This window comes from Dermacentor andersoni, chromosome 1 (assembly GCF_023375885.2).
Source record: "Dermacentor andersoni chromosome 1, qqDerAnde1_hic_scaffold, whole genome shotgun sequence".
In the NCBI taxonomy this organism is placed as follows: Eukaryota; Metazoa; Arthropoda; class Arachnida; order Ixodida; family Ixodidae; genus Dermacentor; species Dermacentor andersoni.
This window is the reverse complement of record NC_092814.1, coordinates 139,702,285-139,718,023: the sequence shown is the minus strand read 5'-3', so window position 1 is coordinate 139,718,023 and position 15,739 is coordinate 139,702,285. Positions and strand designations below refer to the sequence as shown.

Below are 15,739 nucleotides of genomic sequence, written 5' to 3'. Positions count from 1 at the left end.
GTAGACTACCGCCATCTGAACAAAATTACTAAAAAGGACGTCTACCCGCTCCCACGTATAGACGACGCCCTTGACTGCCTCCACGGTTCCAGCTATTTCTCTTCCATTGATCTTCGTTCTGGATACTGGCAGATTGCTGTTGACGATATGGACAGAGAAAAAACCGCGTTCATCACACCTGATGGCCTATACCAATTTAAAGTAATGCCGTTTGAATTATGCAACGCCCCTGCCACCTTTGAGCGTATGATGGACTCCTTGATCCGTGGTTTCAAATGGTCCACCTGTCTATGCTACCTCGACGACGTCATCGTCTTCTCGCCCACGTTCGACACTCGCCTTGAGCGTCTAACAGCTATACTTGACGTATTTCGAAAGGCGAACCTGCAACTTAACTCGTCCAAATGTCGTTTCGGCCGCCGCCAAATTACTGTTCTGGGCCACCTCGTTGACGCTTCCGGAGTACAGCCTGATCCCGACAAAACTCGCGCTGTCCGAGACTTTCCGGTTCCGAAGACAGCCGCAGACGTTCGAAGTTTTGTCGGGCTATGCTCGTACTTTCGTCGTTTTATTCAAGATTTTGCGGCAATTGCTAGACCCCTGACTAATCTATTGAAGAAAGGCGTACAATTCTTGTGGGGCCCTGAAGAAGCCGCCGCCTTCTCTCGTCTCGTCACTCTTCTCTCCTCACCACCCATTCTCGCCCACTTCGACCCTGATGCCCCTACAGAATTGCGTACAGATGCCAGCGGTCATGGCGTAGGTGCCGTCTTAGCCCAGCGTCAGTGTGGTCAGGATCATGTTATTGCTTATGCAAGCCGCCTCCTCACACCATCGGAGCGCAACTATTCCATTACGGAACGAGAATGCCTTGCTGTAGTCTGGGCGGTTGCGAAGTTCCGTCCCTACCTTTACGGTCGCCCTTTTTCCGTAGTCACGGAACATCATGCTCTCTGCTGGCTCTCATCGCTAAAGGATCCTACAGGCCGGCTTGGTCGATGGGCTTCAAGGCTACAAGAATTTTCATATACCGTGGTCTACAAGTCTGGCCGCTTGCACCAAGACGCTGACAGCTTGTCGCGTTACCCTGTTGACGACCCTGACTCCTCCAATATTACCAGTGCGGCTTGTGTATTCTCTGTGTCGCAGCTGCTTCATTTCGCCGACGAGCAACGTCGTGACCCCTACATCAGAGCACTCATCGACCGTTTTGAACACTCTCCTGCCGACGCCACTCTACGCCTCTTCGTCCTCCGCGACGGTACTCTGTACCGTCGTAACCTTCATCCGGACGGCTCTGAGTTCCTACTTGTCATACCTAAGCACCTCCGCTCAACCGTTCCACAAGAACTTCACGACGCACCAACAGCAGGACACCTCGGCGTATCTCGAACCTATGACCGTGTACGTCGCCGTTTTTTCTGGCCGGGCCTTGCCCGTTCCGTACGACGTTACGTCGCCGCTTGTGAACTTTGCCAACGACGCAAGAAGCCTTCCCAGGTCCCCGCTGGTTACCTGCAGCCGCTCGACATCCCCGCCGAGCCTTTCCATCGTGTCGGCTTAGACCTTCTCCGCCCATTTCCGGAATCTACATCAGGAAACAAGTGGGTTGCAGTCGCGGTGTACTACGCGACCCGCTATGCCGTAACCCGCGCTCTTCCGACCAGTTGCGCAACTGATGTTGCGGACTTCCTCCTGCATGATATCATTTTGATTCATGGTGCCCCGCGTCAATTGCTAACAGACCGTGGCCGTACGTTCTTAGCCAAAGTCATTGACGACATCATGCGTGCCTGCTCAATACAGCATAAATTTACCACCTCCTACCACCCTCAAACGAACGGCCTCACTGAGCGTTTGAACCGCACCCTTACAGACATGCTATCCAAATACGTTTCAGACGACCACCGTGACTGGGACCAGGCTCTACCTTACATTACATTTGCGTATAACTCTTCCCGTCTCGAAACTGCTGGCTTTTCGCCTTTTTACTTCTTGTATGGCCGTGAACCGACGCTACCACTGGACACTGTGCTTCCGTCCACCACAGATTCAACTAGCGCTTATGCCCGTGACGCTATCGCCCATGCTGACCATGCTCGCCAACTTGCGCGCACTCGTCTACAAGTCTCTCAAGGCAAACAGAAGCAACGCTACGACCTCCGTCACCGTGATGTCCATTTTGTGCCCGGCACCCTCGTGTTGCTTTGGTCACCATCACGTAAAGTTGGGCTTTGTGAAAAGCTGCTTTCCTGCTACACAGGCCCATATCGCGTGCTTCGCCAAGTAACCGATGTCACCTATGAAATCGCTCTAGCCACGCCCACTACGTCCTCCACTGTGACAGCCAGTGACATTGTCCACGTCGCCCGACTCAAACCCTACAACTCTCCACGCGCCTTGGATATTTAACAGCACCGTGACGGCGCTTTTGCCGCCGGGGGAGTAGTATTACGATATCATCGAGTGATGCTGAAGGTACGAGCCGCCGCGAGAACGACGACGAAGTGGGTCTGTGCCTTTTGCCGCGAGCGAGTGTCGGCCTGGCGATCTGACTCCAGTGTAAATAACCTGTATATAGCTTCTTTATTCTGTGTCTTTCCACACGTAACAGTATATATAGCAGTTATAAAATAGGATCTTCTGGTCAAAGAGTTGCGAATCCACTGAAACATTCGGCCACCGATTCCAACAACCTCCTATGACTCGAAGATCGCTTCATGTGTGACATTATCGTACATTTCGCATCAAGAAAGAGCTCCACTGATATGCGCTTAAGGCATTTTTGTTGTTGTGTGAATGTTGTGAGGTCAGTAACATTGTGTATTGATGACCTGCCTCACCGAAAGTCTGTCATGGAGTCAGGGTAGGCATTTTGATGTTCAAGATACCATTCTAGGAGTGTAAGGATCATCCTTTTCATTACTTTTCCTATGCAGCTTGCTAGGGCAATAGGGCAATGTGACGTCAGGTCTAAAGGCGACTTTCTTTGCTTGAGCAGCGGTATGAGCCTCCTAATCTACCATTACTGAGGAACAATGCCGTCGTGCCATGAGCGGGTGTAGTAAATCAACAACTTTTGCCAGGCCTGTTGTCCAAGAGGTGCATAGGTTGTGCCGTCGGGCCCTGGTGAAGATGAACGTAGAGAAGCAGCCAAAGAGGCATCCATTTCTTCCATAGTAAATGAAATTTCCATTTCTGAGAGCCCACACCCAGGGATGAAACACACTTTCTTGACACACGCTTCTTTCTTGCACGTCGGCAGACATATTGATTGTTATCATGTCGTTGTACTGCATGGTGGGCATACGTAAAATCTATGCGGATGTACACAATAACTTTGCTGCGCCCCTCACACATCGATGAAAGAAATGGTTCGTACCTTGACAATTTGATGGGAGTGAGTACGTTAGGTGCGCAAATAAGGATTATGGGAATACTATTTGTGAAAACAAATTGATGGAAGAATGAGATGCGGGACCTCAATCTGGCGTTCCAATGTAAAATCGAAGCTTGTCCGACCTCAGTGCGAAATTACATTGTCAGATGAACCATGGTGTCTACTCAAGGCTTGCAAGTACTAGACTTAGAGCATCCAGTACCTGAAGTTCACTCTGAGCTGACGGCGTTTTAGCTTATTGAGGAGCACGCGCATAGCGTTCAGCAACGATCGAAGCATTACGATCACTTGTTTGGCCTCTTATGGCAGTTTATCGGTGGTAGGTTCAGAATTCAAGGCTGCCGAGCTGCACTGTGAATTTGCAGGTGGCTGTAGTTTTGACAACCTTGGCCAAGGTTCATCAGCCGCAGCCTTGCTTTTTTCAGTGTTCTGGTTCCTATCAGCCGCGACTGGTCTGGGTGGCAAGGGATGTGGAGTAGCAGGGCATGCAAAGAAAGCGGTAGAGGCACCGATTTACTTTACCGAACATCATCGACGATATCGCCGCTTTATTATGGTTTTGGCAGCCTCCCTATGAGACGAATGGTCTCTCGCTACTTGTTTTAAGACAGCCAGCTCCTTTTTTAATGTTTGGGCAATCCTTTGACGAAGCTTCATGGGACCCATGACAAAGCTAACATTTAAGAACAGTGGCCCTTCAAATATCCGCGGAGCGGGTTTTAGCGCAGCGAAAACACACTCCTGTATTCCTGCGTACGCTTCTCACGTGAAACCGCTTCATGCAGTCGAGGCATTGTAGTGGCTCCGGTACCAAAGGCCTGACAGGATGTCGAAAATGGCCCACTTTTCCGCATGAAGATAGTCTCCCTTGAATGCTATCTTCAAACAACGTGAGTTGCCCAGGCGAATAACACTCGCGATGACAGTAGCTTCATTGGCCGGTTTCACAAGAACTTCTAAGTCGGAGCTGGGAATGGCAGCATCTACATAGTATATGACACCAGTGACAACGCCAGACCCCAGCGGGATGTGGGAACGCACCTTCATTCCGTCCAGGTTGGTGACGTTGCGCAAAGTATTCCGCGCTGCCGCATGCTTGACATCAATCGCCAGGACGTTCTTACGTGTATTCACTCTGAATTCAGTAATTTAATTCAGCACCAATTTGTACAGCACCATCGAAACAGTTTGCCTGTTGAGGCATTTCATGTTCCCATCGGGTACACCAGGAACGAAAAGGATAGTGTTGGTCACAGGCAGTCTTTGGGGTCTTTCATTCAATGTGCTCGAGAACGAAGAGGTCCTGGTGATTTGTCTCTTCGCCTTGCGGCTCACAACAAGCTTGGAGTAATTGTCCGAGGGCTCTTCGCTGCTGAGTGAGTAGATACGGGTGTCCAGCTGTCAGAGTCGCTATGAGGGCCACTCCGCTTTCTTGACGCGGCAACCGCTGGCGTCGTCGAATCTGGCAGATCTCCGAGGTGCTCCAGGTCCATCGCCTACGAACAGAGGAATGACGCCTCAGAGGTACACGTATAATTTCACTAAAAAAGGCGGGAGATACTCAAACAACGTTCTCCAAAGCAGACACTTCGTCGTCGTCAGTAATCATGGGAGGAAACGTTAAGCTGATAGAGAATGAAGGGAAAGCAAACATTGCGTTCTTTATACTTGTGTGCTTTTCCAATATTTCTTCTTGAATATGGTGTAACGTTAAAGTTAAGAAGGTGAAGGGCGACCATTTCTCCAAAGAACACGAAAGATAACACAGCCTGGCTCAAGCTCTTTTCTATCTTAGTCAGCGCGGCATGCGCCAGGCTGGCCTTTCATATTTTCTGGAGCTACGGTCGTCCTCATTGTCTTACGCTTCAACGTTACAATATACTCCAAAACTAGTTCTAGAAAAAACTCAGACAGAAAACCGAGCAAGTCAGGCTGGTTCATGATGAAAATTAATCGCTAGGCGAAGGCGAAGGCGAGCGACGCAACTCATCCAGGACTATATTCATTAAAAGGCGTCCCACTCATTCGAGTCTGTTCTCAGCTTCAAAGAAAATGTGTTGGAATGTTCCTGTAAAGCTGGCCTCAACAATAAAAGAACACCTAGCTCATCTTTGATAACTATGTCTAACGGTCACTAAAGGCAGAATCAGCGAATTGTGCTCCACTGAATAAACGTTAAAGTTCCGATTCCAAGGCACCCTTCCCAGAATAAGCATGCATAACGGCAGAGTGTGTAAAATGGCACGCATATGGAAAGGGTGAATTGGAGAGAGGCGTAACACACGTGACGTGTACATATTTGGTGCGTTGTACGGAACGAATTCGGGAGACCGTTTTCTTGCAGGCCGAAATGATGTCTGTGTTCGACATGGGCGTCACTGCAAGTCGAATCGTGTACGCCAACACCGTGAAGTGCACGTCACATCTGCGCTTCGCGCAAGAACGAGGCGTGACCCTCATAACTTTTGATTCAGCTGAAGAGTTGGAGAAAATCAAGGACCCTAACGCGAGGTGTGTCAATGGCAACTCAACTGGCTTTCTTTGTCTTCTGCTTCGCTGACTGCCCTTGTTCTTTGTCGACTTCACTCGCTGCCTCTCTGCGTTGTCCTCCGCCGGTCCATGCTTCCTTTCTTTCACTGCGGAGAAACAATACAGCAAAACCAGCGTGGCCAACATGTCCGTCTTTCGCTCATTAACCCTGCCTGTTCAGCTCTACGCGCTGTACAAGCCCATTAACAATTTTTATTGAGTACTGTCTTAGTTTCGCAACATTTAGTATATCGCAAAATGGCAATGCGTATGCTCGAATGGTTTCCACGCCTTTACTACTTCGGCGTTATGAAAGTTGAATGGTCGTATTCCCTCGACCACTTTCGGGGAGATCACTTCGGTGCAAGCTCACTGCCTAAACCAATGGTTAGCATACTTGTCGCTTCAGTGAAGCGTCAAAGCGGACGCCACGTCAATCAAAAGGGAAAATTTCCTTAAAAGTAAATAATAATGCCACGCTGTGGTTTTCCCATGTTCCCGTGCGTGCTTAGATTTATGTATAGGCATGACAGCACTCTGAAACTTCAGGGTAACATCTCGCAACAAAAATGCGATATGACTAAGTGCATATTGGACTGGATTGGCAAAACGTTTATTTGAGCCTGCAGTAAACCGCGCGCTTGCAGAAAAATCTGAGTCATGACAACTAAGTCGTTTGTGATTCATGGAGTGTAAATCTAAGAACTAGAAACGAATACACGAAAAAAAAAACCACCCGCAGATGTGGCTGCTGAGCATGAGGTCGCAGGTGCGATTCCCATCAGCGGTGACCTTACTACTATGGCGGCAGAAGAAAAAAAACATTCCGGCAAAGAGCTTAGCGTGTATGCTAAAGAAACCCAAACATTCAAAATTTATTGCTGACTCCTTTACGATGGCGGCTCTCAACAATCAATCAAAAAGCAACCAAGGCAGACGTGCAAAACCTTTAGGGCTGTTGCGCTTTCACTTACGGGTATTTCAAATTTGTCTCCACTAGTGTGCTGTCCCTCCTGCTTGCCTTTCATGACTCTGAAACCAACTTTGCTTTTCTACATGCTCACTGCTTAAATAAAATTGCTGGCATTATTTAAACCTTGGAAAATAAAGCGCTTTCCATCAACTAATTCAAGCCAGAAAATATAACGCATTTCTGAGCATAAAATTGAACTCTTTTCTATGATATCCAGGTTGCTGCTGCGTATAGCTGCAAATGAATTTGGCGTACAGCAGTCCATGAATGCCAAATATGGGATTCCATTCCATGATGCAAGAAACGTTCTCTCTGCCGCTCGCGATATGGAATTGAATGTGGTTGGTGTGTCGTAAGTATATTTCACATATTCCAATACTGCAAAACGCAAATGGAGGACATGATTCAATAAGCTCTTTACCGTACGGGTGTTTCTCCGGCACAATACCGATATTTTGAATGGTAGAAAGGGCTGGTGGGAAGTTTGTTTCACATAGTGTGGACACAACACCAAACATGGAGCACGCAATCAAGACGATGACCGACAGTGCGCTTCTTCTGTGGTCGTTTAAGCCTTCTGAAGAGTGTTTAAGCAGTTTGTCTTTCTACATGACGCTGAAAATCATTGCAGCCGAAACAGTCCTTCGGATAGTGTACATTAGCAAAATGGAGTTTTGTTACACTGACGCAGCGTACACTCGACAACTTTCCGTAGCAGCGCAGCCAAAGCTACATAGCTGGGAGCTACTGTACGTATGTTACTACGCCACGTGGTCTGAACGTTTTGCTGGCAGTTTCGTTTTTACCAGCGCTTTTTCATATAAGCTCAGCTGGGCATATGAATACTATAGGTGTACTATTGCGAAGGCAAACAGACATGTATAACATTTATGAGCAATAAACACAAATAATAATGAATACATAATGGCGCAATCAAGGACTCAACCGCACTCAACTGTACTTGTTAGTGCGGTTGAGTGCCCTCTCCAAAACATATTACTTCAAGGTCACCTCTGATTTACGCTTAACCGCACGCTATCCCCCTACACGTGCAAATGCCCACGATGAGCTATAGTAACGTTCTGTGGCTGCGACAAAATATTTTGTATTGCGAAGAAGCGTAGGAAGCACTTTTATTAAAGTAAGCATTTTTATTTAGAAAAAAACATGGACCAGTGAGGAACTGTGTAATCAGAATTCCTACGTAAAGTCATTTCATATATTTTATGGAATACAGGGGAGGTGTTGTTGATTGTTCACTTTCGGGGATACAATAACTTTCGTGCGATTTGACGAGCCCAGCAATGGACGCGTCGGCTTCTACGGGTAACAACATTCTAGGCACAGGTTAAGCACGCTGTTTTCGCAAAGTGGAAGGAACGCTATCAACCGCATAATAAACATCGACGAATATAGGTCTACAGGTGGAACTTTGGGCAAGTGTCTGTATTCCCGAAGTTGATAACTGTCGTCGCAAAGTGCCCATGAACTGACGCAACAGACGCTGACGCATCCGGTGCTACACGCGAAATCTTGCCAGAGTGACTATACCCGTGACAGTGAACAAGTGAGAATGCCATCCTCATTGCCATGGAATTTATGCAATGGTCGGTTTCCTTTTTGTGTTGTTTCTAATTCTAGTTGTACTTGCACGTCTGGCGGACTCGCGACGCACTTGCGCTGGTGGTATCAGTTGCACACAACACAGCTGTTTTCCTCGTGATCGTAAGCAGCCGACCAAACATTCCGCAACACGCCGCTCTCTTCGTTCACTCCTGACAGCTGAATTGAGATCAGCTCGCGAGCAGTCGCTCATATTTGTTGCAACCCAGCGACGCCATCTTTGTTTGTAGGAGCCAGACATGGACACCAGAAATTCAGAAAACCTGAAACAGCGAGAAACAAAAATCCTTTACACAGCAAGATTTTCATTTAATATGGTAAAATTATCTGGAATAAGAAACGAAAAAATCCTTACCGTGCTTTCCCTTACGCTCAGTAGCCTACCGATGCTTAGATTTGCGGACTACGTGCAGGTGCGTAATAAAAAGAAAGTGTGCTTCGGCTGCGTAACATGCGCTGCGCTGCCACAGGAACTTCCTCTTCTTGTTGTTGCCTGAAAGTTAGCGTCGGGTACAGAATAGTTAACCTTAGTTCACCTTCATTTTCCTCAAGACGTTGTAGAAGTCATGGACTTTTGTAGTAGATGGGCATAACGTGCTAAATGAGACAGCTCTAGTCACTTAACACTTATACATGCAGCACTGATTAGCACGGTAATTGTTTCACTTGACATGCAAGTTCGAGCAACAACATGACGTTTTTTCCGCCAAGGAGGAGAAAAAACGAGGATGTTCACTGCAGGCGGATCTGGCCATGCGATACTTACTGGCAGTCGCTCCGCCAGAGCAGCACTTTTTAGGAGAATTTGAGGAACGCAAAATGTATAGGCGTGTCGTTCACTGCGTAAAAAATTGGAAGAGTGGCACGAGATGGGTGAACGAGATACCAAAGCTAACAAATTTGACTTTCCCTGTTGTTAAAGTGCTTCAGTGTATCCTCAGGCAAACCGGCAACTCATTGCACGCAATTATGAATTCTGATTTTCTAGCTTATCTTTATTGCCTTCTTACAACGCCGATATGTCCTCTGTTTTCCTTAAGGTGGATTGCTCAGCTGCAGCCATCCTCTCCGGTGCTTAAGAGGAAGGTTTAGCTCGGGTCCAACTCTGACACCGCCTATTCAAGTACATACAAAACGCAAAAACGTTTTGATAAGATAACCCGTGGGCCGATTTTAATGAAAGTTGTTGCATTTGAGAGAAAAAGTAGAATTCTAGTGACTGTTGGAAGCGGAATTTCGATTTAGATCCTGAATTTCGTTACAAAGATTTTCAAAAATTCGAAAGTTTGAAAAAGATAGAAGCACGAAGTTTACAAATTCATGGCTCTGCATCAAAAACAGATATCACGGATCTGTAAACGGCATCCATTAGACCATTGAAACCGGACACATTCAGCATGTCATTTCATATCTTACATAAATTTGTTACGTTGTTTGCAAGGGTTCTGCAAAAGCTGCATTTCTATATTACTCAATTTTCTAGATTCATGAGTAACATAAGAATTTCGTCCGCTTTAGTTGTACTATTAGATGCAATTTACAGAACTATATTATCCTTTCTCGTTGCTGAGTTACAGAGTTGTAACGTGATAGTTTCATTTTCTGAAAATTTTCAATTTTTGAGATTTTTTAATAAAAGAAATGAGGACTTAAATCCAAAATTCGAAACCAACATTCACTTTATTTTAAGTTTGTCTTTTAAATGCAACAAACCTCGTCAAATTTGGTGCATTGGTTGCCGAGAAAAACGAATTCTCCTTTTACATGTGTTTAGATAGGAGCACCCGAGCTAAAGCTTCCTCTTAAGGCTGCGGCATCGTTCACATTCATTAGTCCATTGCACTGCCACATTATGTTTCCACTGAGCACAAGCACACAAGTTGCGTTTGTGTGCACAGCGGAATGGACTAACGGAGGGTCATTGTAACTGAATACATTTAAGGGCAGTTACGGTAGCAAATTTTGCCAATGGCTTAGTACCGGGGATAATTAATTCGAGTCCTGATAACTAATTCGAGTCCGCTCTAAGGGGAGTCATGAAAATTTTAATTTGTAACGTTGTGTTCTTCAGGCAACAGACTGACTCAATTTTCTTTAGAAGTTGTGTACGCCTCTACCTGAAAATTTCAAATAATCATACATATAATCTGCTTTATCTTAACCATTACGTTGAACACAAAAGCTAACTCGCTGAACTGTGACTTAAAGCAATTGGCATTTCAGCAAGACACACACGCGAGTTGAAATTGAGGTTCCGTTTAAAATGACAAACGTAATTTTCATGCTAACAAAGTGTTCTTAGTTCACATTGTTTGCTTCCTTTATTGTCATTTATTTCCCTGAGATGGTTTACAGCACACTTTTGTCACATAGACGTAGCATAACTGCAGTTTTTTCGAACCCTTAGGGGCTCACACATTAGAACATACTGATCACTAGAAATAGTGTTTTTGCGAAGTTGAAAAAGACTCATAGGAACTACTGGTGGCATGAGTGAAAGCAAACAAGCTGTAGTTTAATATCAAATCTGGCATTAAAATTGCTGTCTACGAACCCGTGCTTATTTTGACTTTAATCATAAGTAATAGTCATTGTTCTTCGAAATGCGTATTTTTAGTGTGTTTATTTTTGCATAGCTGAGCCACTCTTACTCCAAATACTGTAAAAAAAGACTCCACAATCAATTTTTTTGTATGTCACTGCTGCAATGCACATGTCAATAACACTATAGTGGCATTGCAAAAGGTTGAAAAAAAGAAGGTGGTGACGAGGGGGGGGGGGGCGTAGCTGACTTATATGCGCGTTACCTGCTGTACGTTCTGAGGTAGACTTATATGGTAACAAGCGGACAGCATGGTAAAACTGTTTCAACGTATTGCATTAGTGCTTTCTCACATCCGTTGGTGTTAATTCAAGCTGTACGCCTAAATTTTGCGACATTGGACATCTTAAATTGTGAACTTAACGACAAAAGCAAGCACTAGCAATGTCTCTGCTTTTTGCTTCGGACTTGATACCGCCTTGCTCCATATTGCTCGCAGATTTCATGTTGGGTGCGCTTACAAGCATCCCGAAATATTCGCACTGACAATCGCTGATGCCAGAGCCATTTTCGACATTGGCATCGAGATGGGTTTTGCAATGGCAGTTCTTGACATCGGGGGTGGATTTCCTGGCGGCGTCCGAAAGAAAGACAATTTCCAAAAGGTTTGAAAACCAGTGCTTTCTTTCAGCGACTTATATTTCACCTTATATGTGTTTTTTCGAACTTTACTGGCGGATTTATTTTATAAGCCTTTAATCACGTATCTTCAGAGTAAATATCATTCAGTATCTCTAATTCGTTCAATACTTATGTTCCAAAATAATATCTGATCAGTTCTGGAATGTCTGTGTTGTGTTGGCGTGTAGTAAGTGGAGCGTGGGAGTTCCGACGCATTTAGGCGTGTTACGCGATTACGTGAAGGGCTGTACAAGAAATCGTAACATTGACACCCTAGTAGAATACTGGAATCAACCTTATTGCGCAGTAATGAGATGCCTCATCGCGTTTGTCTTGCTACCAGTGCTAAAATCCACATTGCTTGTGCTCTATGTGTATATCGATGACATATAGTTCGCCTTCGAGTAGTAAAGATTCAGTATGACGGAACAAATGTCTGAAAAAGGTAACCGTGCATCAAGCTTTACGTGGTAACCTCAACAATTTCGCCCTTCACGGAACGAGGTCTAGCGAGTCTGAACATTTTCTTTTTTTTCGTGGCACTTTGCGCACAATAGGCACTCAGCCTTACTGTTACCTAGCGCTCTTAACACGGTTGCGCGATTAGCCTGTAGCAAGGTTACGGCCATTGTTTACTGCGCGCTTCCACCGTGGCCTGCAGAATTGTTGTATGACAAAACTAGGAGTCGAAGTGCAAGCACCAGAAGCTGCGGAAGCAGCACAGAGCCGGTAGGGCTGCTTGTTCTCGTTTCTCGACTTTATTTTAAAGCGAAACTTTCTGCATGACCCCTCGCGGACTTTCCTGACCGTGGTTGCTGGGCGCTGCTGTTGTCTTGTCGAACAGCTCACACTTAACAAAGTTTAATTACGTGCCCGATGGTGGGATTGAACCTCGGTCCTCCAAGTGCAGCAGCCCGATGCTCTAACCATTAGGCCCCAATCGCGCGTGTACGGCTATCATGCCGATGTCAACTAGCTCGTTGGAATCGTCGGCGTGTCGGTCGCATTACGCAGCGCGGGTGCGTGAAAGCACGTTTGGGGCGTTAGTTTTCTTTACGTCAAAAACAATGAATGAAATGGGCAAATTTATAGCGTTTGATTAGACGCTTCCCGACAGCTTCGTTGCACGTAGATTTGAAGTTGTGAGTTGGATGTGCATAATTATTTATTCCATAACTGACGCAAAATTCAAAGGTGGGTATTTTTAGGGCTGGCTGTACCGAAATCTGAAATGAAGTACGCAGGAATTAAAAAAAAAAAAACTCAGAGAAAGTGGGACGGAAACAATAAACACTACACATACTAAGTCACAAGAATGCAAGTAGTGTCACTATACGCGGCACCAGCACCCATCACGCTCCTTTTGTTTGGTACAGGTCCCACTAACATAAGTATCAAATCATGCAAATAGTGTGACCACGGGCACGAGCTCAGGAAGTGTAATCTAGTTGTTTGGTATAATTATAATATCACCACATGCAGAGAATCCCACGCGAATCTTATCAAATATATGCGGTATTCAAAGAGAGAGAGAGAGCAAATAAGAAATGGAGTGCAGAGGTGTTTTCTAGATTAACTGACCGGCTGGTTACTACGCACTAGGGGGTGCAGTATGGTCAGAAAAGATGAGAAAAAAGAAGAGAAGATATTAAGAAAACCTCCCTACACTAACACAATGAATGCAACTGACGATTAAAGTTTTTAAGTCTGTCTGTATGCTTTAAAAAAATAACGGTAGTGCGTTTAAAGCAACTCGGGCACGCCTCGGCTCGGACCATGGTCTAAGAATTTTATTTTTTCTAAGGAGGCAGCTGTCGAGCTCGTCGAGCATGGAGCACAGCGTCTTTCTTTCTGCGCTGAAACGAGGACAATCGCAAAGGAGGCGCACAATTGTCTCTTTGCCACCACAAGCTTCCCATTCTTGACTTCCGGCCATCCCAATGAGAGAGTAATAGGAAATATTGAAACTTGTATATAAACTTAATAAGCGGAAAGCATATCATGGGAACGGTACTCAGGCACACAATACTGAAGCGGCACTCAGAGGTCATCCATGAAATCGCTGTCGACTAACAAGTCGCCGAAGGCGCTGGCAGCACGCATCTGCTTAATCGGGGAGTGAACATGGTGTCCAAGCATGGTGCTCACTGATAGAGGACATCTCTCCGGGAAATGCGGCCACCTTTGCTAAAAGAACGTCGCTAAAGCAAAGTGTCAGTTCTAGCACGTAGTTCAAGCAAGACCCACTGAGGATAACTAGGGCTCCCACATGTCAGGCTTATAGACATCTAAACGTAGCTTATTCTAAGCGGATGGCGGGGAGTGCTTTTAGGGCGCGAAGTGTCCTCTAAGCAATCAAATTTGAGGCGTTGCTCCGCGCAACTTCCAGTCGTTATCAGGGGCATAGCAATATCGTTACCCTAAATCATGCATTTCCTCACATTCATCATCATCATCATCATCATCGTCGTCGTCGTCATTATTATTATTATTATTATTATTATTATTATTATTATTATTATTATTATTATTATTATTATTATTATTATTTGGAGAAGCAAGGCATACACTCGCTTATATTACCCCTGCGCATTATTGAGGTTTGCATTTTTTAGCTCACGTACAAAATAGTGGGAGAGCAGGGTGTTTACCGGGAAATAAGGCTGAAGCCTTGGAGCTGAACTTGTGATCACATTTTCTGCGTGCGTAAGTCCGTGCGCTCCCCCTCTTTGGCCAGCATTACAGAAGGCTCCTCTTTCGTATCACTTGACTTGCATTTCGTCTTCCTTTCTTTCTCCTTCTGCTCGTGATGGTAAGTTTTCCCCTCCTTTTTTTTAAATACCGAAACGCTACAGAGAGCATGGAGAACTACTTCATATGATATTCTACAGGAAAAATGGCTTCTGTTACTGAACCAGATTTTAATGAAAATAAATGCCAATGAGCAGCTGAAGTTCTTAGCTCGTCCTCCTAGCTATGAAACTATATCTGAGGCATAGCAAGCAGACGAGACGGTGAAGCATCCTCCTACATGAAGGTTTACATTTATTTCACAACCTGAACTCATTCCGTTCAACTTTAAAAAAAAAAAATTGCTGTATAAAACGTCAACCTAGGCATTTTACTACTCTTACTTTGTTAAGCGCCATCCACATATAAATATACACTCCTCGACCTGGAAACGCAGAGCTTTCATCATTCTTAGAAATTGGCAATTTCTGGCTGATTTGATATCGGAACATCGGAATCTCAAAACGCCATTCACGACTTGATGAGAGCTTTTGAGGAGTTGCCTCTGGTAATTACGCTTAAAGAAGGCCAGGCTTAAAGAACCAAAATAAACATGAGCCATTCCACTCTGTCTACGTGGTTTACCACGGAGATGACACATAATTTTGAACAAAGCTACGAACTTATTTGTTGTCTTGATGGGTGCTCATTATTTTACTCGCAACTGCAATCAAATTCTTTGATAACGTCAAATCGACGTACGTACGCCGCTGGGTGGTCGGTTGGGCCGGATCGGTGTGGCATCGCAAGGGATATGTCATCAGCACGGAACGCGTAAACCGCTCCCTTTTCGGTACCTACACATTCTCATTGAAAATCACCGACAACGACAACAGGGGTAGTGTCATCGCAGCTAATTCGCGCAAAGTTAGTAGCCATGTGCCTTACGGGACTATGAGTCATTTCATTTTTTTGCTTGCATACGGTGGTATGAGCCAGTGCTCACGGGGGTATGAGCTATTGCTCATGGGGGTATGAGCAATTGATGATGACAGTTTTCGACATGCTGTTCTGTATGTTGTATGCGTGATTAGAAAGAATTTAAGCACTGTTCGCTTCACTTTGCTGAGTGCTTGTAGCCTCTGCCTTACGGGGCTATGAGCCATTGCGTTGAGCAATTGAGTTTTGCTTGCTTACAGGAGCATCAATGCTTACAGGGGTATGAGCCATTGATGACGATAGTTTTTGTTCACCCAGAACA

General features: G+C 45.4%; 1 protein-coding gene across 1 annotated transcript in view; it reads left to right on the top strand.

Annotated features, from left to right (window-relative positions):
• Positions 1–15,739, top strand: part of LOC126544348 (ornithine decarboxylase-like) — a 42,119-nt gene that overhangs the window by 17,194 nt on the left and 9,186 nt on the right. Inside the window, exons 5-7 of the mRNA XM_050191637.2 lie at positions 5,745–5,911; positions 7,120–7,254; positions 11,567–11,732. Of these exons, the coding sequence (XP_050047594.1) occupies positions 5,745–5,911; positions 7,120–7,254; positions 11,567–11,732 (468 nt within the window). The remainder of the gene's footprint in view (positions 1–5,744; positions 5,912–7,119; positions 7,255–11,566; positions 11,733–15,739) is intronic.